We start from the raw sequence: 22,459 nt of genomic DNA, 5'->3' as shown, positions 1-22,459 counted from the left end.
GTTTCACTGAAATTAGGTCAATTGATATACCATTTGTATTTAAACACAAAAAGTATGTAAAACAAATTTAAGCAGGAACAGGTAAACTTTGCATACATACTTTTCTTTTATATCAAAAACATATTTTCTATGGCATCACTGCTGCCATAAAAAATATGTAAAAACCATCAAATTTTTTTTACAGTGCAGTTATTTTGATCTAAACACAAGCTATCTTGTTTCCACAAATGGAAAGAAGTAAAGTATTATGCAAGGTTTCATTTCTAAACGGGTCAAAAGGCATGCTTCGATCTCGCATGGGACGCAGAACAACAGCGGGATACAAAAAGCTAATAATGTAAGTAACAATGGCTTTCCGGGAAACAAAGGGGTCACGAAAGAGTCAGTTCATAACTGTTTCTTGTAGTTAATGCTGTTAAACATGTTCAGAAAAGGAAAAAAAAATAAAACAACGGGGTACAGTATTTCTGGACTATGTTGTATTATTTGTAGTGTTGCTTTTGAAATCTCATGTTAATAGTTTTTTTTCTTCATATACTTAAGTGCTAGTTGATATTTTTGCAACTAACTGTGAATTGTGCACCTAAAAGTTACTTCATTTTTAGAAACTTCTGTTTTCCATCCCCACCGAAAGAAATGGAGTTTAGTAAGGAAAAATTAATTGAACTAGTCAGAGAGAAAACTGCCTTGTATGATGTTAAAGATCCAATGCACTCTGACAAAACATACCTCATCAATGCCTGGGATTCAATTGGAGTGGAGTTTGGTTTAACAGGTAATTTAACTATTTCTTAACATAGTAAGTTTCTTGACTGGTGATTGAAATAAAAATGTTTACCATGAAATTGCTTTAACTACTATTTTGTTGTACTTTAGTTTGTATGAAATGCACATGTAAAATATGTGATTTGTTTCACTTTTGCATCAGGTAAAAGTGTAAAAGAAAAGTGGCGAAACATGCAAGACACATATGTTAGAAGAAAAAAGGAGGCAGAAAAACCAAGTGGTTCAGGATTTATGCCACCACAAACATGGCCCTATTTTTCAAGCATGTCATTTTTGGATAATTACACACAACACCGCAGGTATGTAAACTACATGTTTATGCATCATTATCATAACAAACCAATTGTATACATTATGTTTGTTTTTAAAGGACAGACACAAACATTTTGTTGTCAAATGATTTGAGTGAAGAGATTATGACGCCTGAACAGCACAAAGTGTATTCAGCATTTTGTTCGTCTGCTGACATACAAGGTATGTAAAGATTTTTTTACATTGTTATGTTGGTTGTTTGAGTAATGGTTTGTACTTGTTTCAGTTTTTACATTCTTCTGATAATTATTTAAGTGATGTTTTGTATTTTTTTCAGTGAACAAACCTGATAAAGCAAAAGAAGGAGATGAAACTCCTCTTTTAGATTTAACAGCAGATGAAGCACAGACTCCAATAAAGGCCGCAAGTTTTTACTGGCAGATCACCTAACACAGTGAACAGAAAACACAGAAGAAAACCAGCCAACAATGACTTTTCAGTGAGTTAAATTTGCTATTTTTTTCTTGTAATTGTTGTTGTAGCTTAAGTAAAATATGTTATTGAAAAATATTGAAGCTTTGAAATCAGGGGTACTTAATACCACCTAATATATGTCCTAAATATATGTTAAGGCAGTTTTAATAGACCTGAATATGATTGTTAAAAAATTAACATTACAATATGGTTTCGTTTTTTCGTGCTGTGTCTTGTATTCCTACATTCCGTACATCATGTGGTATTTAGTACATACCACCCTTTTTACATCATTTGTGCATACTTATGTTGTTGTTTTTCAGGGAAAACTCACAGATGTTTTGCAGGCAACAGCTAACACTTTGGCTAGCCAACAGAAGCAAACTGTAAAAACTGGTAGAGCCTTCCATTATTCTAAAATAATTGAGGAGAAGCTTGAGGCAAAGCTTTTCATGAAATGACTGAAATTCTCAACAAATACGAACTGGAAGAATCTGTTTAATCTGACAAAATAACGTTGATGTATATTCTGTTTTATTTTCAGTGTTTAACTTTTGAAGATGAACATTTAATAGTCTTTATTTGTGTACACTGTGTTATTTTGCACATACTCATTAAATGTAATGTACAGTTTCAATAAAAAATACAGGCATTTTATGGCATTCCTCTTTCTCTAGAAATGGTAGTGTACTGCCAGGGCAGTTCACCTTGGTTAGATACAAAATAGTCTTTAAATATGTCTCTGATATGGCCAGCAAATGTTGATGGTCGACTTGAGCCTGGTAGTTCCAAACTTTCCCAATCAGATTCATCAATTCTCCAGTTTCCCTCTACAATAACACCATCTACATCAGAGGTTTTCAACCTATGGGCCATGGCCCAGTAGTGGGCCATGACGCTGTTTTCAGTGGGCCACAGAGCTTGGCATACAGCGATATCAGAAATCATGTCATTATGAACATTCAACACAGAACGTTACGTTTGTGACGACATAATTTCTGCTAACAATGCTTAACTGTTTATGGAAGTTGCTATCTTGCGTTGATGCTGGTACACTTTGGTTGAGTGGGCACTGGGCAGTGAATTTGAAATACTGTACAAGCGTTAAATAAATTCAATTTTGATTTTAGACATGATTCAATTTAACGTTTAATAGCATAAAGATTTTAATAATTTAGCATGGCAAAAAGAAAATTCAATCAAGATTTTATAAAGTATGGGTTTACTTCATTCAGTGATCGAGGTGAGGAAAAGGGTCAATGTGTCATTTGCTATCGTGTTTTGAGTAATGAATCACTGCGACCATCCAAATTACAAAATCATTTGGAAAAGAATCATCCTGGCCTTAAGGGAAAAGATATTGAATACTTTAAAAGACTGGAAAACGGTTTGAAGCGTCAACGACTTGACAAGACTGGATCGTTTGCACGTACAGATAAGAAACTGACAGAGGCATCTTTTGAAGTGAGCCTACTTATTGCTAAACAGAAAAAGGCTCATAATATTGGTGAGACTCTTGTAAAGCCAAGTGCTCTGGCTATGGTTCGAAATGTATTGGGTGAAGAAAGTGAAAGAAAGATAAAGTCAATTCCTTTGTCGGACAACACAGTTCAGAGAAGAATTGATCTTATGGCGAATGATATAAAAGAGCAAGTGGTCACCGAAGTTAAAGATAAGTCATTGTTTGGTTTGTTTGCTCTGCAACTGGATGAATCAACAGATGTTTCTTCAGCAGCTCAACTAATGGCCTTTGTTCGCTATGTAACAGAGAAAAATGTGAAAGAAGAGCTGCTCTTTTGCAGTGAATTGGAAACCACCACAAAGGCAAAAGATGTAATGGCTAAGGTCGAGGATTTTTTTGATAAAGAGAACATAAGTTGGGCAAGTTTGTGTGGTGTGTGCACTGATGGCGCACCAGCCATGTTAGGTGCCAAGAGTGGATTCCAGACGCTCGTAAAGAACAAAGCACCTAATCTTGTGACCACTCACTGCTTTATTCATCGCGCAGCATTAGCTTCAAAAACCTTACCTGACGGTCTTAAATGCGCTTTTGATGTGGTCGTTAAAAGCGTCAATTATATCAAAAACAGCGCATTAAATACTCGATTGTTCCGGAAGTTGTGTGAAGGCCTAAATTCTGAACATAAGCAACTTCTCTACTACACCAAAGTACGATGGCTGTCAAGAGGTAACCTTGTAGCCAGAGTGTTTGAGCTCCATGATGAGATAAAGGTCTTTCTGGGAACAGCAAAACCTGAACTTGCAGTACATTTTGAAAATGTAAAGTTCCTTTCTTGCTTGGCATATTTGGTGGATATTTTTGAAGCTTTGAACCAGCTGAATTTAAAAATGCAAGGAAAAGGAAAAGATATCATTCAGTTTGTGGACTTTACAAGGGCATTTGTTGAAAAGCTGGGCAATTGGAGACGTAAAGTGACAAATGGTAACTTTGACATGTTTCACAGTTTCGCATGTATATCTGATGTGGATGATGAGATTAGGGATGAAGTGGCAGACCACCTTGGTACTCTACAAACTGAATTCAAATCCTACTTTCCAGAGCTTAGCAGAGATGCTTTCACACTTGTGAGGAATCCATTTCGTGTTGATATTGAGCAAGTGGATGACGAGTTACAAGATGAACTAATTGACCTTAGAAATGACTCAGGCTGTCGTGACCTATTTGAAGATGTGCCTGTCACTGAATTCTGGATCCAAGTGTCCTCATCATATTCACAAATCAGCAAAAATTGTCTTATGAAACTACTGCCTTTCACCACCACGTGGTTGTGTGAGTCAGCATTTTCATCCCTATTGAACATAAAATCCAAGCCGCGCAACAGACTTGATGTTGCAGCTGACATACGGTGCGCTCTCTCATCGACTGCACCCAGAATACAAAGTCTTGTGGACAAACTACAGCAACAACCTTCTCATTAAATTTGTGTGAATGTTCAGCTGATTAATTTATTGTGTTGTTGAAACTTGGTGTTTTTCGTTGATGAAGTTTTTCATTGAAGTTTTTCATTAAACGTTAATGGGCCAACGCCATTTTTTACTAATTTAGTGGGCCATGAGCAAAAAAAGGTTGAAAACCCCTGATCTACATCATCATGTGTGATGTATTTTTGTTGGTCAGCTGGTTTGGTGATATTCTTGGTCTGCAACCAGTTGTGCAAAACCACTGTTGCTTTAACCACCTGTTTGGCTGTATCCACATTAGGCAGCATAGATGTTCTTAAAATACGCCATCGCTGAGCAAGAATGCCAAATGCATTTTCTAAACAAAAGTTAAAAATTAATAAAATATAATGCATTTATGTGTTGTAATACTAACCTATACAGCGACGGGCTCTGCTCAATCAGTAGTTAAAAATGCGTTTGTCATCAGACAATCCTCTATCTGGATAGGGCCTTAACAACCATGGCTTTAGTGGGAAAGCGTTGTCTCCAACAATACAGTATGGGACTTCAACACTAGTTAATGGAAGAGTACATACTGGTGGAATATTAGAATCTTCTTGCAAAAATTTGGACATGGAAGAATTTGCGAAAATCCCACCATCACTGTGATGACCAGAGTCACCAATGTTTACCATTGTAAAAATGTAATTGGCATCACAAACACCCATAAGCACAATGCTGTGATAATGCTTGTAGTTATAAAATTCACTTCCTTGTTTAGCTGGTTTCTGAATAGCCACATGCTTTCCATCAATGCTGCCAATGCACATTGGAAATTGCCATTTGCGTTCAAATTCTTTTGCAATATCCCTCCAATGTTTGTGGCTTGAAGGTGGCACCAGTACTTGTGGCTGCAATATATTCCAAATAGCAGCACAAGTTTCAGGAATGATACGGCCTATTAAAGATTCACTGACACGAAACTGAAAAGCGAGGTCAGAAAATGAATTTCCACTTGCTAAATACCTGCAGAAAAAACATCAACTAAATTTGTCTCAATACATCCAACAATATATATTTACAGTATAGTCAGCTCAAAGTTATTGCCAATCTGTGGCCTGCTGACACAGGAGTGCGCCAATTGGTATGCTTTTTCACAATCAATGATTGAAACATTGTAGAAGTTGTTCAAAATCAGCCTTGTCCATTCGAAAATACTTGAAGTAAAATTCAGGATCCCTTTCCAATTCAGGAACCAAAGAATGCCATTGTCCCCTATGGCGGTTTGCAAAAATCTCATGCACCCACAATCTTCACAATTGAAAAAATTCAGTTGTAAAGTAAATAAAAACATGGAATTTTTGTTGCACTTTACTGCAAATATATTATGCCTTACTTACCTCCGTTTTTTTGCTGCTCATGGTGGGTTAAACCACACAACACAACTGTTTGAATGCACAAAACCGTAAAGAACTGATCGTTATCCATCTCAACGCAAAATAATATGTTTCTGGAAACAAGAAACGTCACAGTTTCAAAGCAGAGAAATAACTTCTCTTGAAAAAGGAACTGAATTCTTTCTTTGTTTACATCACTCAGCCTTCACAAGCGCGCAGTTACAAAGCTGGCTTCCAGTCGATGCACGCATTCAAGCGAAACGTCGCATCGTTCGGATCCTGTATACCAGCAAGCGCAGCCACTTTCGGACCGTAAATTCGGTCCGTTTACGCACGTCAGATTACGGAGCGTTTTTCCCATGCGTTTACCCACGTTGACGGAATACGCAGTCTGTGTCCAGCCACCTTAAGTGGCATGACATGCGCAAACTTATCAAGGAATTCCCCTTTTTATGTAAAAGCATATGAGCCAATAAATGATAAGCTGCAGACAGTGCACACTGTTTCGACCTATAAGGTCTCATCAGTGCAGCTGGTGACGAGAGATCGGCCGCATTGGCTAGTGTAGCCATCAAACGGCACTCCAGTTTGTGGTGAGCAACAGGGTACAACCCCATACATCACCCAGTCTGTGCGATGCCACAACTGGGCATACAGCACAAATGAAACTCTCGATCTCTCGTCACCAGCTGCACTGATGAGACCTCATAGGTCGAAACAGTGTGCACTGTCTGCAAATTCCCCTTTTTCTTTAGTATTTTTTCCGTTTAGTTTTGCAAGTTCTTAAAATAGTTGAAATATGTTTTACAATAATAACTTAAGTTGTGGGAAACATGCAGTATTAAACCTAAAAAAACGTCAAGAATATGTGACTGTTTCCATTGTTTAGCACGACTCGCGAAGCCTCTATAGGAGGAACGTGGCGGCACCTAGTGGATGAACAACCCTATTAACCACGCATCAAGTCCGTCCTTTATCAAAAAGTGAATGGTATGTTCTAAAAAAAGGGAAACAATGAATGAAAAGTAATAAAACAAGTATCCAAAAAGAAGATATTATTATTATTTTTTTTAGGAATAAATGCAATTGGGACATGCCCTTATCGGTTAAAAGATGAGTGTATTATGGATAAGAATAATAAAGTACGTCAATAAAACTTCTTAATTTGCTTCATAACTTCGATATACAGCCACATTATTATTACATGCACGTTAAAAAACGTATACAGGTTAGCAACATATTATAATCAGATAATACAATGTTACTGTCGAAACTAGCGAATACAATAGAAAAAAGTTATAAAACACCGACGCTATAGGTGTGAACTTCACAATTTAACTGTATTAAAAATACTAGGAATAACTAAATGTGCACGTCGATCCTTTTTATTACGTATTGACATTTAACTTCTGTTTATTGTTTCATTGACATTGGATGCGTCTGTGATCACTTCATCTTTGAAATGGGCGTGTTTAAATTGGGACGACTCCACCTGCTTAGGAAAACAACACGCAATGGGAACTGCTAAAACAAAACACAAACAAATTAAATCCGTTTGACACAGAAGGCACCTACTGTGAAGAATGAAAAAAATCCAACTGCAGTTAATGCAATCAAACAAACAATTTTGTATGATTAATATTGGCTTATTAATCATTAAATGTAAAATTACTTTTTAAAGAATAATGATTATTTTGAAATTAAGGTTACGTTACACATGTAAGCCTGTTACATAAGCAAAACATAATATACCCATAGAGCACTAATACTAGAGGCGACACTACGAAAATCGGCAGATCGGTCACGCTTGGATGCTCCGGGTAAGATTCGACCGTTTGCAGTGTCGCTTGATATAGCAGTGGGCGAAAAAAGTGAATATGACACACTGTTGTAGAGTGTTCCTATACAAATAGATCAAAGTTGTTTAGGTCATTGTTTATTATTAGAATACCAGATTTGGCGAAAAATGATGAGGAAAAGGCGCACAGGGCAAGTTTGCGTCAGTTTATTTTACAGTTGAGAGATCCTTGCCAGAACGATCAAATTAAACACATGTTACATAAGGAAACGTAGGTTGCTGTTATTCTGCATAAAAGCGCTCGTTTTAAGAAACTGGTGATATATTCAGGGCGGCGGTTTGTAAAGCTCATTTTGCAAAAGAAAAAATTATGGTACATGCCAAAAGCAAAAGATTAGTAGTTGGTGCTCTTCCAACCTTGTTTCTGCCTACAAAATTCCACTGCAAAAAAGAAAAGGTAAGATTAAAATACATATTTTGTAAGTGCATGTGAATGTTGTAGTCTATACCTTTCATTCTTTTATGTATCTTGGTTAGCCAGAAAACCACCAACAGAAAGACAGCCTCCTTCAGCAAAAATTAAGTACTCAAATTTAAATGATCTAGAATCAGCGAGCAAAAAACTTGGAAAAGCATTTAGAGGTAGGGCAATTTTAACCCCCGCCATAAATAGAAGTTTATTTGCAGTCTTATTTTAGGTAAATGGTCTTTTACAAGAAGACAGGAATGTTTGTTTATTGAACTTTATGAAAAAACGTTCATTCATCCCAGTGTTAGGTTGTGAGGTCTACTGTATTTGTACTGTGTATTACTACACTGTGTGCTTAATTTATGTTAATAATTTTGTTAGTGCCTGTATATCACCATCACTTAAAAATTGGATTGCATTTCATGGGTGGGAAGATTGGTATCCCCTAAGCTGGACATTAAATATTCCACACTAAACTCTTTCCTGGGTAGGTATACACGACATTTAACAGCATATTATCTTAAATTGTCTAAAGTTTTTGAATGACACTTATTTGCAAGCAACAATGTTAAAACTTTCACAGTTAAACTTGAAGAAAAGAGAATATGTAAAGGTGTAAATCAGGCAACAAAAAATACATCTATACAAGTACTTCAATGGTGGGAAGAAAACCACTTGGCATCAGAAAAGATTATTAGATCTCCAAACTGTGACATATATAGTAAGGCATTTGTAGTGTTCTTTTTACACTATAATTATGTTTGGCATGTACACAGCAAAATTCGGTGAAAACTGCATTAACTGTATGAGGTATGATGTAAAGACATCATATAACCGTAAGTATGCAACCAAAGAGATGTGCCAGATGAAGATTATGAGAATGATGTAGTAGTGACTGAAGATCTTCATGCTGATATAGGGGTAAAAACACTTTTGAGTTTCATTAAATGTTTTGTACCATTAGGATTTATAAAAGCATGAAGAGAAACATGTTAAATAATTTTTTAGGACCTGATCAAAAATGAATCAGGAGAAATGAATGCATGGCAAAAAAATGCTTTTTAAAAACCAATACAAAAATGCAAACCAAACAATAAATGCTCATCGATATCACCCTGATGTTGTAAGATGGGCAATTGAACTTTATGCTCGATCTCCAGCTGCGTACAGACATCTATCAACGACTGGAGTCCTTATACTTCCATCAGCAAAGACTTTACGCCATTATAGGTATTTTTCCTAAAATTAAACTAGAAATAAGATAACATAATTGGTAAATTATTTTAGGATCTCTGGAACAGGCTCAGCTGGTATAAACAAACAAATATTTTTGGAACTAACAAAGCTAACTACACCTGTTGATGCATTCATTACTATTGATGAAATGAAAAGTATTTTAATATGTTTTGTGTTTTATAAATGTTGGAAAGTTACATTTTTTATTATTTTGCATGCAGTTAAGGAAAATTTGGTTTACCAGTATGGAAAATTGGTGGGATTTACAGATTATGGTAATAGAGCCTGTGAAGATACAATAGCATCACATATCTGCAGTAAATATTTAGAATATTTGTTGGCATTTTAGATTAGTGAATAATATGTTGTTGTTTTTTATTTAGTGTTCTATGTTCGCTCTTTTAAAAAGGAAATTTCAATGCCACTTTCTTGGTGTCCTACAACGACAACTCCAGCGTTCCAACTGGTGTCAATGTTTTGGGAAGCAGTTGGAATATATATGTGAAAAAGAAAATGTTCATATTCGTGCAGTGGTAGCAGATGGAGCTAGCATTAACCGGAAATTTTTTGAAATGATTAGTGGACAACAACCAGACCACAATAGCATATATGCAGCTCCAAATCCCTACAATGATGAGCCAATACTTCTTTGCAGTGATACAAGCCATCTCCTAAAGGTATGTAACAAATGCAAAAAGCAATGAGTATGACAAATTGCAGATAAAAAATATTATTTTTGTTTAGACTGCAGTAACTCGCTGTATGCCTCAAAAGCAGGTGGGAAAAGTATATGCACAAAAATGGACATGACATATTGTGGACACATATACAATTGCTACACAAAATTGAAAAGAGTCGCCCTTTGCATAAAACTAAACTATCGGAAATAAATACAAATTTGAATTCTTATAATAAGGTTTGTTTCCAAAATTAGGCTGCAGATAAATTTTTAACTTATTCATTTTGTGTTAAAGAAGTTGTATCATTTTAATTAGATGCGAGTTTCATTTGCTAAAGAAGTTTTGAGTTGGTCTGTTGGCCAGGCACTCCTTCAGGATGTAAAAAAATCTGAAGGAACATCAGAATTTGTTTTACTATTTGACAAGTAAGTAGCATTTACTTTGTGTAATGGTTTATTGATTAGTATTATTAAATTTTTTTTACAGGTGGTTTCAAATAGTGACTTAATTGCAATACAAGGGATCCAATTCGTACAAATGCAGATTCCAGACTTATTTGGCTCCAAGATGTTTTTTTACAATATCTAGTAGATTGGAAAGTTTGTACTTCACTTAATCATTTAAAATGCTTCTGATACTCATTAAAGTACTTTTTAGGATGAAGTCAATAACCAACATCCTGGGGAACACAAGAGAATTTTGGCCAAACCTACTCTTGAGGGTCTCTTTTTTGCTACAAAAAAATATTATTTGTCTGACAAAAAGGTTGTTACGCAATGGAATGGATTATGTGTGCTTGTGCATGTTGACTCAAGATGTTCTCGAAGCTTTTTTTGGAAATTTGGTAGGTTGTGTGTGCAATTAAAGTGTACAATAACTGAGGCAATTTTTTGTAGAGGGCTTACATGCGCCGCAATACAAATCCTGACATTTCCCAAGTTGGATATGGAGTATCTGCGCTTTCACAACGCAAGTGTGTTAAAAAAATCAAGGGTGGAAACACTACTTATGGTAAACTCAATGCTTGGACATCCGTATGTGATGAACCTCTTCCCAAACACCAGAGATTAAAAAATAAATAAAATATTGCTGCATTTATTATACTCAAGTTAACAAACACATAAAAGGTACAATGTTGAAACAAATGCTTTATTTTTTGGGAACTTTAAGATCTTAAGCCACTGGTACGTTTTGCTGACTTTTTTGTGTATTTTTGAAGTAGGTGTTTTGCAAAATTGTGTCCAAGAACTTTAGTAAAAAGAAGCATTATATATCCCAAAACTTCCTCTGTTTTTGTTTGACAAGTGTCGAATTTGGTACTTTGTGTTTCAACAAATCGATTGTAAAATGGGTCTCTGTTCAGTTGATTAGTAATGTTAAAAAAATTAATCTCTTTCACTCGCTTAGCTATTTCTCTGTTGTGCAAGTAGTAGACTCTCAGTAGTAGTCCTAACATTTTGGTAGAAGGGTACAGTAACATACATCCGGGTTTTTGCATTGACATGGAAAACTCTCCCTGAGGTGCATCTTGACAAAATCCATTCAGAAGGTTGGGGACTGTTTTTCCATATTTAACAAAAGCTTTTCGCATTAAGTATCCACCAACATACTCCAAAATTTCTGGAATAAATTTGTACAATTTTCAGCATCTATACACATAATTACCACATCTGCAAAAACCACACAACCACACCTGTTTCACGTGTAGTAACACCTGCCACCGCTTGCTTTGCCTTTTCTTCTTGATTTAAAAAATAGCATCAAAGATTTTTATTAAAAACTGATCTGCAACAACTTGTTGCATTCCAAGAATGTCGCATGCATTTTTGCAAACATGCACATATTTTTTGTACAACAGTTCTGGTTTGGGGTTAACTAAAAATTCCTCTATAGTTGATTGAATATACAATCTGCAGACATCAGTGCAAACGTCTGGTACATCTACCATTACATCTTTTGCCATTTTGAACATTCTGCACTGGTAGCCCGGGTGTTTTGATTAATTTCTATGACAATCAGGTCAATTTCCTTCTCTAAGCAAGTTACTTCTTCTGTATTCATCTTTAGGTATATTTTGCTTCCAAAAAGATAAGTATCAGGGGGCTGGCTTTTTATTTATTGGAACAAACTTTGAGAAAAGTTTAAAGCGTCCTATGCAATCACTAGCAAAAACAAATGAAAATGGTCACGTGGCAACGGTGTATCCAAGCTTGACCAATCTGCAGAGGTTGATCGAAATCAAAGGTGCCGCAATTCTTCATTTGTTTGTTTTTTTGCAAAACCAAAACTCCATTCCAAAGAATAAAGTTGTTTAATACCTTAATGCTTTACAAAATACATATTTTAGCTAAACAACAAAAGTTATGATTGATTTCACCCTTGAGTAAACAATCAGTTACCTCTCTAGTATTAGTGCTCTATGACACACCTATAAAAATGATTTACCGTCGAAAATACACAGGTTATATGCGCTGCAAAAAAGTATAGATTGACCTTTCAAAAATGTGGACGAAATTGCGTAATCGTTTCCAATCCAGACTAAGAGATTACTTGAAGAAATTGCGATTTACTCGATTCAAGGAGATATGAGCGATTGAAAGAAACTTAAATAGTCAGCAGAAACACAAAGCGCCACCGCCCAGATTCGCCCTGGAGCGATGCATTAACTCGTGGCAAGATAACCAAGTATGGATGTGTCCACCATGGTGTGATACGAAAAATTTTCCATTACAGCACAATGGCGAGATAAACCAGTTTGCCTTTGAATATAGATTCTGAATAACAGCGCTGTAAGGCCATTTTAAGCAATGCCCGTGGCCTAAAACATTCCGTTTTTTTTTTGACGTAAATGACTTCATATTATTTGACGATATACACATACAAGCAATTTTTATTTGGGTTTTTTAAATTTTATAATTTTCTTTGTCGCCCAGTTTTTGCAAAAGGATGTGCAGAATCCTCTGATTTTCAAGATGTAACAATGTTCATGCAGAAAGGTGATCAATCAATCTGCAAGAAAACAATTAGGCCTGCAAAAAACTGTTACGGGCTAGTTCAAGATATAAAACAATATCTACGTTTATACAACTGTCTCAGCAGACTACTAAGCAGAGACTGCACACTGCCTGCTTAGCGACGACGGAAATGTGGCGATATCTTTTTCGATAGGCAACAGATTACGCTAAAACTTTGTAAATATGTTTGTGTTGATTGATTTGATTTTTGCAAATTTTAATCTGGTACTTATTAGACCAATGATACTATACAACACGATCGGACACTCGTTTGCCTTTTTCTTTTTTTCTTTGTTGGTTTCATTGCGTGAGAGTTGCCTTTTTCTTTTTTTGTTTCTGCCGTCACACGCTTCAATGAGTTTACATGTGGAAGTGCTTGTAGACGCTAGCTACATACCGTCGAGTGTAAAGTCGAACTTTGAAATGGATGAAAACGAAAGTACTTGCTTCAATGAGGCAATTGAACAGATTATGGTTGAAATTGAACTATCTATGATGGAAAACGAAGACTCAAGCGTAAATTGTGATGTATGTTTAAAGCAGTTCACATCTTTGAAAGGAATGGATATGCACAAAAAAAGAAAACACCAGCCCAATCACTCTCAAAATGTACTAGATACCCCTAAATTAGTGGAGTTATGGACTAAAGCTTCAGAAAAGGCTGCCACTTATACCGGCGCGGAACCAGCAGTAACGGCACTGACCCAAAATCTTAGTGCCTCCATCCTTGCTGCCTACGAATCAAGTCAGAGCGCAACTGCTTTCACGCGCAGGTTTTTGACCTTGTTTCATAACGACCAATTGACCACAGCCACACGGGCTGTAATGAGCGAAATCTTGCCAACCTTGGCAAACAGGAAAAATCTGTCACCAGGCCTTTTAATCAAAAGTAATGGAGAAAGGGCACTGAATGATATTGAGAAGGAAGTGTGCTGTTATATTGGTGGTAGAGTTATAAGAAGCCTGTACCATAAAACTGGTGACCCTTTCTTTATAAGCCTTCGAGAAGAAAATCCGAGCAAAAACAAAAACTGCTGGGGAATTTCCGAAATATGTCAAACAGTGTTTATTTCCACTGAACTGAAAATAAAAAACGTTCTCTCAAAGCCTAAACCAGAATTAGACCCCTTGCTTATAGCCGAAGAAATTATTGATGAAAGTTTGCACATACTTGAACGCTAATTGGATGAGCATGACAACACAATGAATCATGTACTGGATGGACTTTCCCAAGTGATTAAAAAATATGTTCGCACTCGTGGCCACGCCTATGCTAAACGTGTCACTCAACTTTTTCAACAGAAAAAGCTTACCACCAAGAAAAACAAAGGAAAAGGACCAAGAAGCTCTCTGAGAACAGATCTGAAATTAATTTCCTAATAATAAAATGGGCTATTTTCCACTTACATATGTGTGTAATTTTTTAATTTTTTGTAAAATCTTATTGACTTGAAATAAATAGGTATATAAGTTAAATTTAAGTCATACTTTATTTATCAATTAAAATTAAAAATGCACACAAGTACAAAATTAAATGAAAAACCGTAGTAGGCCAGCACACATTCCAAATCATAACATTAAATGATAATGCCAAAGAAAAGCGGTATATATAGTCTCTATTACAAACAACCAACTGAAAAACAATAACAAAAAAAGAGAAACAATTCTAAACATAAAAAGACAAAATATTTAACTTTTTCACCACAAAAACTAACGTTTCCATTGTTTCTTTTAATTGATCTGGTAAAGTTAATATTGTGCATCCTGTGACTGAATTCGTTAACATTTGGGTTTCTGCTATAACCACCAGACTCTAACATTTCCGAAAAATGCTTCCAAAACATCTTGAGAGAGCCTTTTTAGGATTACGTACTCCGCACCTTGTGCCAGTAACTCACGTGTAACTGCAACAAGAGACTGAGCTGTAAATATTAAACCTTCATGAGTGGCCTTAGATAATTTCATCTTTTGCTTCTTGGAATCTTGGAAATACTCCCCATTTTGTTTTCGCCTAAATTCCACGTTTTGTGACCATTGATTCAGAAAACCAACAAAAGATGTTTCCAGCCATATTAGTCGCTCATCTTCAGGGTGAAATATCGGTGCTTTTTTAGGGTTACTCTGCCCCAAAGAACTATTGCAAATATCAAAGAAATCATTCATTAATTTTAGAAATTTGGCAAAAATTGGGTGTCCTTTTGATTTTATGGCATCTGCCATGCTGTTTGACAGAATTTGAGCAGCATAGTTTACTTTCATTTTGTCATAAGTGCTTGGATATAGGTGCTGAATGGAAATTTTGTGCAGGTTTGTTAAAGTTTGAGGGCCAGTAGCTTGATTCTCATGGTACAGGTTGCAAATAGTTGACCATGTCATGTCCTCTCCATTCCAAAGATACTTAGTTCCCCCTGGTTTGCTGCTTAGTACGTTGTTTCTTGTAGTCTTTATTAGATGGCTAGGGTCACTGACAAAATATAGTTTCCTAAAAAAAACAATGGTCCTTTTTTTAGGTGTATTATAGATTGCAACAAAAATGTACTTTTCGGGATTTAGTGGATGGGGACAACATGCTTGATTTTCACTGGCACCTGCAAGCTGTTGGAACATTTGCCTGTTGCTTGAACATCCATCACCTGTAGTAAGAATGATAAAAAAAAACAGTCAAATCCTTGACAAGGAATCCATTATAACAAAAATCTACAATAAATATCATTCATGCATAAAACATAATTTAAGACCCAATAAGAGTGTCCACCCACCTATTACAACCATACACCAAAGGTTTGATAGGTAATATAGTTTGGTAATTGTTTTTAAAATAGTAGACGTCAATTCCCATCCAACAGCACCTACACTTCCGAAATGTCCAATCATGTAAGAAATTGTTGCATTTGTGATACCTGTAAATTTGATTGGAACAATATGATACTCTTTTTAGGAATTGGGGAACTAACGTTTGTGATTAAAATGCACTGTTTTTATTAATGTATTAATTAGAAATTTGTCTTTGTAGAGTTAATAAGGATTTGGGGACATTTCAGCTATTAGATCAAATATCATGACATTTTTTTAGAATAAAAAAATTAATCATACCTTTTACATATATTCCTAGAACATGTGAAGCTAAGGGTTGGTTGTTGTAGCATCCAGAGCCACTATTTGCAAAGTCAACATAACCAATAAATTTGTTTGTTGATGATTGAAAAACAAGTTCTTCTGCAAAATAAATATTATTATGTACCAACAGGTTCCTTAAATTTTTTCATTCAATTAGGAATCACTGGTCTACTTTGTATTTTACCTCTTACTTTCATCTCATCGACAATAATCATAACTTGACGGGAATGGTCACTTATGTTGCATTGGGCAAACAAACTCTTTAAAAGGTTGTCATCAATTCCAGTATCTGGCCGTAAAGCATTTCTAATTAAGTAACATGTTAAAAAATGTGCCACTCAGTGAAAAAAAAAGTAAAAAAATGGGACATTTTACCGATATCGCCTAAGAGTTCGTTGAGAAGGCAAGACAAGCAATCCAGTATCCTGTAACATTTTGTAAGCTTTTGGGCCCTTTCCATACAGCATTAATGAGTACCTACACATGATGAATATACATGACCGGTATACTCAATATATATATTTTTCAAAAATTGTTCTTACTTGATTAAATCTGGATGAAAGCGGTGGGATTTTTTTTCAGTTAAATTTAATTTTGTTTGTTGAGACCAAAAGAGATCATGAAATTTATCAATTGTACCATTTTCCTTCTCTAAAATACAGATATATGAATTAATTTTTTCACACTTCAGCTAAACAGAATAAACCTTTTCAAAAATACTGGCCTGTCAGTAAACATTGTTGAATATCATTATGCACATCCTTTTCTAAAGTTATTTGTTTTGCAGGGTTTTGTAAAAGATCATCAATTTGGGCTTGTAAATGACATATTCTGCAAATATACATTTCTATCATACTAGTCTTTAGATACTTTCTCGATTAATGTTAACTTGTTACTGCTGTCAGTGCCCTCAATTAAATAAACATAAGTCTTACTTTTCCTGTTTATCTACTCATGTTTCCTTTACCCTGGAACCTAATGATCTGGACACTGAAACTTTTTGTAGTGGTTGATGCAATACAACTTTTCTGTAACGGACGCGTTCTTTTATCCTTTTTTGAATTGTCTCTTCTTCATTTTTGCACTTTTTACATATGTCATGGCCCTTCTCCACAAATAAAATGCAATCAGTATTTCTGAGGAAAAAACAATCGTTTGTGAATAAACACACCTGTGCTCAAGCAAATCAACTTGTAACTACTGAGACTCTAACCTGGTTGCATAATGTGTTATCATTGGTGGACTATTTTCAAATGGCTTGCATGGGCTCGTGAGTATTTGCTTGACTGCAAGCTTTGTTTCATTTTCCTTGTCACCACATTGTATTCCCTTACAGATATTTAAATTTTCCACAAACATCAAAAGCTGATGAACTGTGTTTTTTTTAACTTCAAGAGTAACTTTTCCTGGCCACCCAAAATGATGAACATCAATTTGCATATTATCATTAACATAAACTGAATACTCCTCCTGGTCATATTGACTTGATTTGGATATGTGTATATTGGAATCTGACACGTTTTTAACCTTCCAGGAGTTTGATGTGGCCACGTACTGCTTTGCTGCACTGACAAATGTTGCAAATGTTTTGTATAAACATTTTTCTACAAAAACTCGGTGTTTCGGTGGTCTACGCTCAACTGCAGTACTGGAATATAATTTTTTAGGCATGTGAAAGATTGGGATGGCCCCTGTCCTTAACACCTTTCGCTTCTTGGCTGTAAAAGATGTTAGGTCGGTCACCTGATTGTCTAAAATTATGCAATACAGCTCTGTAAACTCCTTGTACCTAATTATAACAGACTTACCTTGCACAAAATCCTCTTCAGCAAAGTGTTTGTCACATATTTTGACACTGTCTCGTAAAAACAAATCATGAATATCCCGATCAGCTCGCAGTGACAAAATAATGCATTCCAACTTTTTAGCCCAGTCCTTTTTGTCAGGTGGACAAAACCTTTTCGCTGGTACGCTGTACAAGGGGTTCGGGCGTTTTCCAGCACACCCCGGAATGCAACAATGCTTTGACATTTTTAAATAACAGATAATCAAAGATCCCTGAAACGTTTAACCGAGTAAAATTGGCAAAAGAGCACGAAAATTGGAAGACTTAACCAACAGGCTGCACTTTGCGGAAGGAAACTACCCGTCCGTAACGTAATCTCAGTGGTGCGTGACACGGCAGAAACATCTGATTGGTTAAGACAGAAGTGTCCGATCGTGTTGTATAGTATCATTGATTAGACTTAGTTTTAAAATTAATAGTGATAGTAAAAATGATTAAGATCGGTTCCGCTTGAATGCGACCAGTAAGGTTGCGGCGTTTACAATGGAAAAGCATTGGAAAAAGTGGTGTTGTCGTCTGTTTTTTCGTGTTTACGTGAAGCGCAGGTTATTAAATTAGATTTGGTTGGTTGTTACACCAACTAGACTTATTTTAAAAGATTTTTATTTAAAAACAACACCCGGTTAACGGGGATACTGACGCTTGTGGTCACCAAGAAAGTGACCACAAGCGGGATTCCTAAAAACATATCTTCTATAACCTAAATTACTACAGTAATAGTTAGCTTCTTGAACAAAGCCGGCAAAGTAACTAATTGATAGTTGTAATTGTTTCTACAAAATGGTTTCTATACGAATATTACAAAATGAAAATAGTTTTGTTTTTTGTTACATTACTTAAAAGTGTTAGCAACAAAGTTGTGTTATGTTACTGCCTGTTTTCTGTCCAACATGGTTTTCTTGATCATTTAACAACATTTTTTGCCAAATAGAGGTGGGTACAGTGATTTTAAACACAAAGTTATTTTATGGTGTGCTGAAAGCCAAGTTTTGGTTAACAGTTATATGTTATATTAACAATACATTGACTGACAATGAGTCACTACTCCAAGCAGTTTCTTTTACTTTTTACTGGCATCAACTTGTAAGTTCGTAACCACCTTAATCACTATTTCAACTAATATTTTGACAATTTTTTTTCCAGATTAAGTTTCTTGCTTATCAATTCCTGTTCAAAAGTGTCTTGAAACAATTATGGAGTTGCACTAGCCCAGCAACATTCTAGGGCTTTTCAAATATATATGAGATTTAAGTTAATTGAAGTGGAAATTTAATCAACAGTTATTTATGCTTTGACGTCTTTTTAGCATTGAAATATATTACAGCACAGTATTTGCACTTGGTCAGGCTATATTAGTTTCTTATTAAACTATACTTTTTACTTGCTAATGTACTACAAGTACTGAGTCTGTTGGTATGTCTGTTTTATAACTGACATAAATTGTATGTACCTTTCTGTTGTAGAAAATCTTTTCATGGAATATATGTGTATTTTTTTCACCAAAAACAATACATTTGCTTAATATGTGGGATTTGTGGGAGGACTTGACAGAGGAGGAAATTGAGGATGCGTTTACAATGGTAGAGCAAACTATGATTTCATGCAGTGTAACTGGTTGCCTAGTTCAGTTCAAAACATGCAAGGAAAAAAAAGCACCTTTCAACAGTTCATGCCAGTCCGATTGTTGCAATTACAGATCACGAAATACATGAAATATACAGGAAGGCAGTAAAAATGACTGAACAACACACGAAAATTGAAACCACATTACCATCCGATCAGGCAAAAGAACACATAAAAAAATTGGCACTTTCATTTCAAAAAAAGGCTGACCCAAATGTATTTTACATGCAATACTCCGCAACTTGCAATAATGCTTCAAAAAATTTTAACATACCTCAACACCAAGCAGCAATGTTGCTAATAAAAGTTCATGATGCCATATTCAATCACTTTCAACCAGAAAATCATCCCACTACTATATCTGGAATCAACACATGTGATGCCGGTGGGTTTAGACTACTTATAAAAATCTAATTCTTTTCTATTTAAATATACTGTCTTCCATCCTTAAGTTTGCAGAATACAAGTCAAAAGTCATGTTTATTAAGTGTAAAAGTGACAAACAAATATAAAGATGTGTGTGTGTGTGTGTGTGTTTACAGATTGTTGTGTCCATCCCTTATATTATATACTACACACAAAAGTTACTTTCATACATTTGAAGAATTTTAACAACACAAAACGACACTTGGTCACGGTTTTGTGTTTGCTTACTAATTTTTAGACATCCTTGAATACATTGGAGGGTTTCTTCTTCGGAGGGGGATAAAAAAGTTTATTGAACCCAAGCATGGGGGTCTTTTTAAAGCTCTGTCTCAACGAACACCAAAAGGAAAGTTTGCAGAAAAAATGGAAAAACAAGGAAAAAGGCTACTGTACCCCTCTGAGAAATTTCAAAATGTCATTGAAAAGATGTACTTTTTGCACAACATTGAAAGCGGAAAACAAGGAAAAAGCATTACTTTTTTTAGCTTGTTGCAGCAAATAGAGTCTGAAATTTTTTGTGACTCATTGTGTGATGAGCTTACATTAACAAAAGAAGAAATTCACAGCATTTTAAATTATTTATTGCTTACATTGATAAAGGTTTTAGGACACAACTTTGCAAAGTATGAATATAAAAGTATGACTACTTCATCCTCTAAGTTTTCAACTGGTCTGAGAGGGGAATTAAAAAAAAGTTTTACAAAATAAACAAAAACACAATTTATGTAATATTTTGTGGTATCAGTATGTTTTTGTGTTATTCTTCATGGGTTTTTATTTTTTACTTAGCTTCAGCAATGGTTCGTGACAAACTTTGGTCCATGCATTTTTTTCCTCAAATGTAGTGTTTCCACCATGAACCCTTTTTATGGATTTTCTTTGTGTTATGGATGTTACTCCGAAAGATACTTGGTGGATATCAGGATTGGTGTTTCTGTGCATCAAAGCTCGCTTAAAAAAATAGACAGATTATTGTTTGTTTTAATGGATACAAATTATATCCAATTTACCAAGTTTCCAAACATTGCCTCCAAAACATCCTGTGTCAACATTCCTAAATAAACATATTTTAGGCCATTGTCAAGGAGTCTCTTGCACAGGGAAACCATATTTTTAGTGGTAAAAATGAGCCCCTCAAATGTGCTTTTAGCAATGATTCGTTTCTCTTCCCCAGGATGACAAGTGTCCACTTCATTCTGCAGATTAAATGTTTAGCATAGGTCATACATATTATCCCAGTTTCTTTATTTTACCCTCCAATCCAAAAAGTATTTTACAAACTCTTGTTCCAACCACACCAGGCGCTCATCTTTGCTTGAGTGTATGGCATTCTTTGCCTGACACGAAACAATCTCAAACCATCTGCAAATAAATCGGTACTGGGCTTTTCACATACTTTTTACACCAAAACCACCACATACTTATCGAGCAAAAGAATATATTCAACAGTTCCATTTGAATTCTTTACATCATCGACGAGAGCCTGTGCAACTGCCCAACTTAATGTGTCCCTTGCATATGATACCCGCATCTGTTTTTTTTATAAAACATAAATTTTGCAATAAAATTCATGTCTTGCCATAAATTTATAAAAATCAGCTCACTTTGTTGTATGAACTTAGTTGCATATGATTTACTGTTAAACGTGTTTTGTGCAAAGGAGATGTATTTTCCAAATCATACAAATTTTTAATGTGTGTCCACAAAATGTCATTTCCATTTTTATTGAGATATTTTGTGCCTGATGGCTTCGAACTAAACAAAGCATTCCTGGCAGTCTGCAAAGGTAAGCAGCATTAACACTAATATATTGATCTATACCAAAAAAATACTAGCCTTCAATAAATGGCTTGTGTCCGAACATATGAAAATTTTGCTTTCACTTCTGTATGGATTAGGACATGTAAAAGGAACAGCCACTTTGAAAACATTACCATGGATTATGTGAAAAAACTTTCTGTTAACTGTGGAGCCATCTGCAACAATGGCATTAACGTGAACATTGTTCACTTCACATAATCCTACCACTTCCCAAAACATGGATCAGAGCTGGTGAGCAGGAGTAATAGTAGTTGGCCACCATGCAATTGGAAAAGAGATTTCTTTTTTGAAAGAGCGCACATAAAACACTGCAAAGGAAATATATGTTTTTTTATGGCAAATTGAAACAGTTGCAATTTTTTCATACTGCATATGTGGGTTGCAAGTTTTTCATCACATTGCCTGTCCCTATAGTTGATGAAACCGACTAGTCTACCATGGTGCATAACCAAATTCTCCTTAACTGAAAATTTGAAACAATTCTACAAAATTTAGCACTTAGATTTATTAATTTTCAGCACATAAAATGTTTACCTTTCATTTCATCAACTGTTAAGTATGTTTCAACAGGCATAACCAAACTCTTTAACTCATTGACAGCTAGTTGGACAATCCC

The 22,459-nt window shown here is 35.3% G+C and overlaps 3 protein-coding genes and 1 pseudogene across 3 annotated transcripts; 3 read left to right on the top strand and 1 right to left on the bottom strand.

The window, feature by feature from the left end:
* Positions 1–6: 6 nt before the first annotated feature.
* On the top strand, positions 7–2,169 carry LOC145233040 (uncharacterized). The gene is made up of 7 exons (XM_080097700.1): positions 7–81; positions 185–337; positions 606–775; positions 929–1,085; positions 1,157–1,260; positions 1,376–1,537; positions 1,836–2,169. Exons 2-6 carry the CDS (start codon positions 228–230, stop codon positions 1,486–1,488), a joined length of 654 nt encoding a protein of 217 aa, XP_079953826.1. The 5' UTR covers positions 7–81; positions 185–227; the 3' UTR covers positions 1,489–1,537; positions 1,836–2,169.
* A 41-nt stretch (positions 2,170–2,210) lies between these two features.
* On the top strand, positions 2,211–4,612 carry LOC145233038 (protein FAM200C-like). Its single transcript, XM_080097698.1, has one exon. It carries the CDS (start codon positions 2,692–2,694, stop codon positions 4,450–4,452), a length of 1,761 nt encoding a protein of 586 aa, XP_079953824.1. The 5' UTR covers positions 2,211–2,691; the 3' UTR covers positions 4,453–4,612.
* Positions 4,613–13,259: 8,647 nt separating this feature from the next.
* Positions 13,260–14,469, top strand: LOC145233873 (uncharacterized; annotated as a pseudogene).
* A 6,305-nt stretch (positions 14,470–20,774) lies between these two features.
* On the bottom strand, positions 20,775–21,557 carry LOC145232915 (uncharacterized). Its single transcript, XM_080097586.1, has 4 exons — positions 21,444–21,557; positions 21,276–21,384; positions 21,033–21,218; positions 20,775–20,973 (listed from the first exon to the last, which is right to left on the bottom strand). Exons 1-4 carry the CDS (start codon positions 21,551–21,553, stop codon positions 20,797–20,799), a joined length of 582 nt encoding a protein of 193 aa, XP_079953712.1. The 5' UTR covers positions 21,554–21,557; the 3' UTR covers positions 20,775–20,796.
* Positions 21,558–22,459: the final 902 nt, after the last annotated feature.

Source organism: Phallusia mammillata, chromosome 6, assembly GCF_965637545.1.
Source record: "Phallusia mammillata chromosome 6, kaPhaMamm4.hap1.1, whole genome shotgun sequence".
Lineage (NCBI taxonomy): Eukaryota > Metazoa > Chordata > Ascidiacea > Phlebobranchia > Ascidiidae > Phallusia > Phallusia mammillata.
The sequence above is the reverse complement of the archived record's forward strand: the minus strand, read 5'-3'. Positions and strand labels throughout refer to the sequence as shown.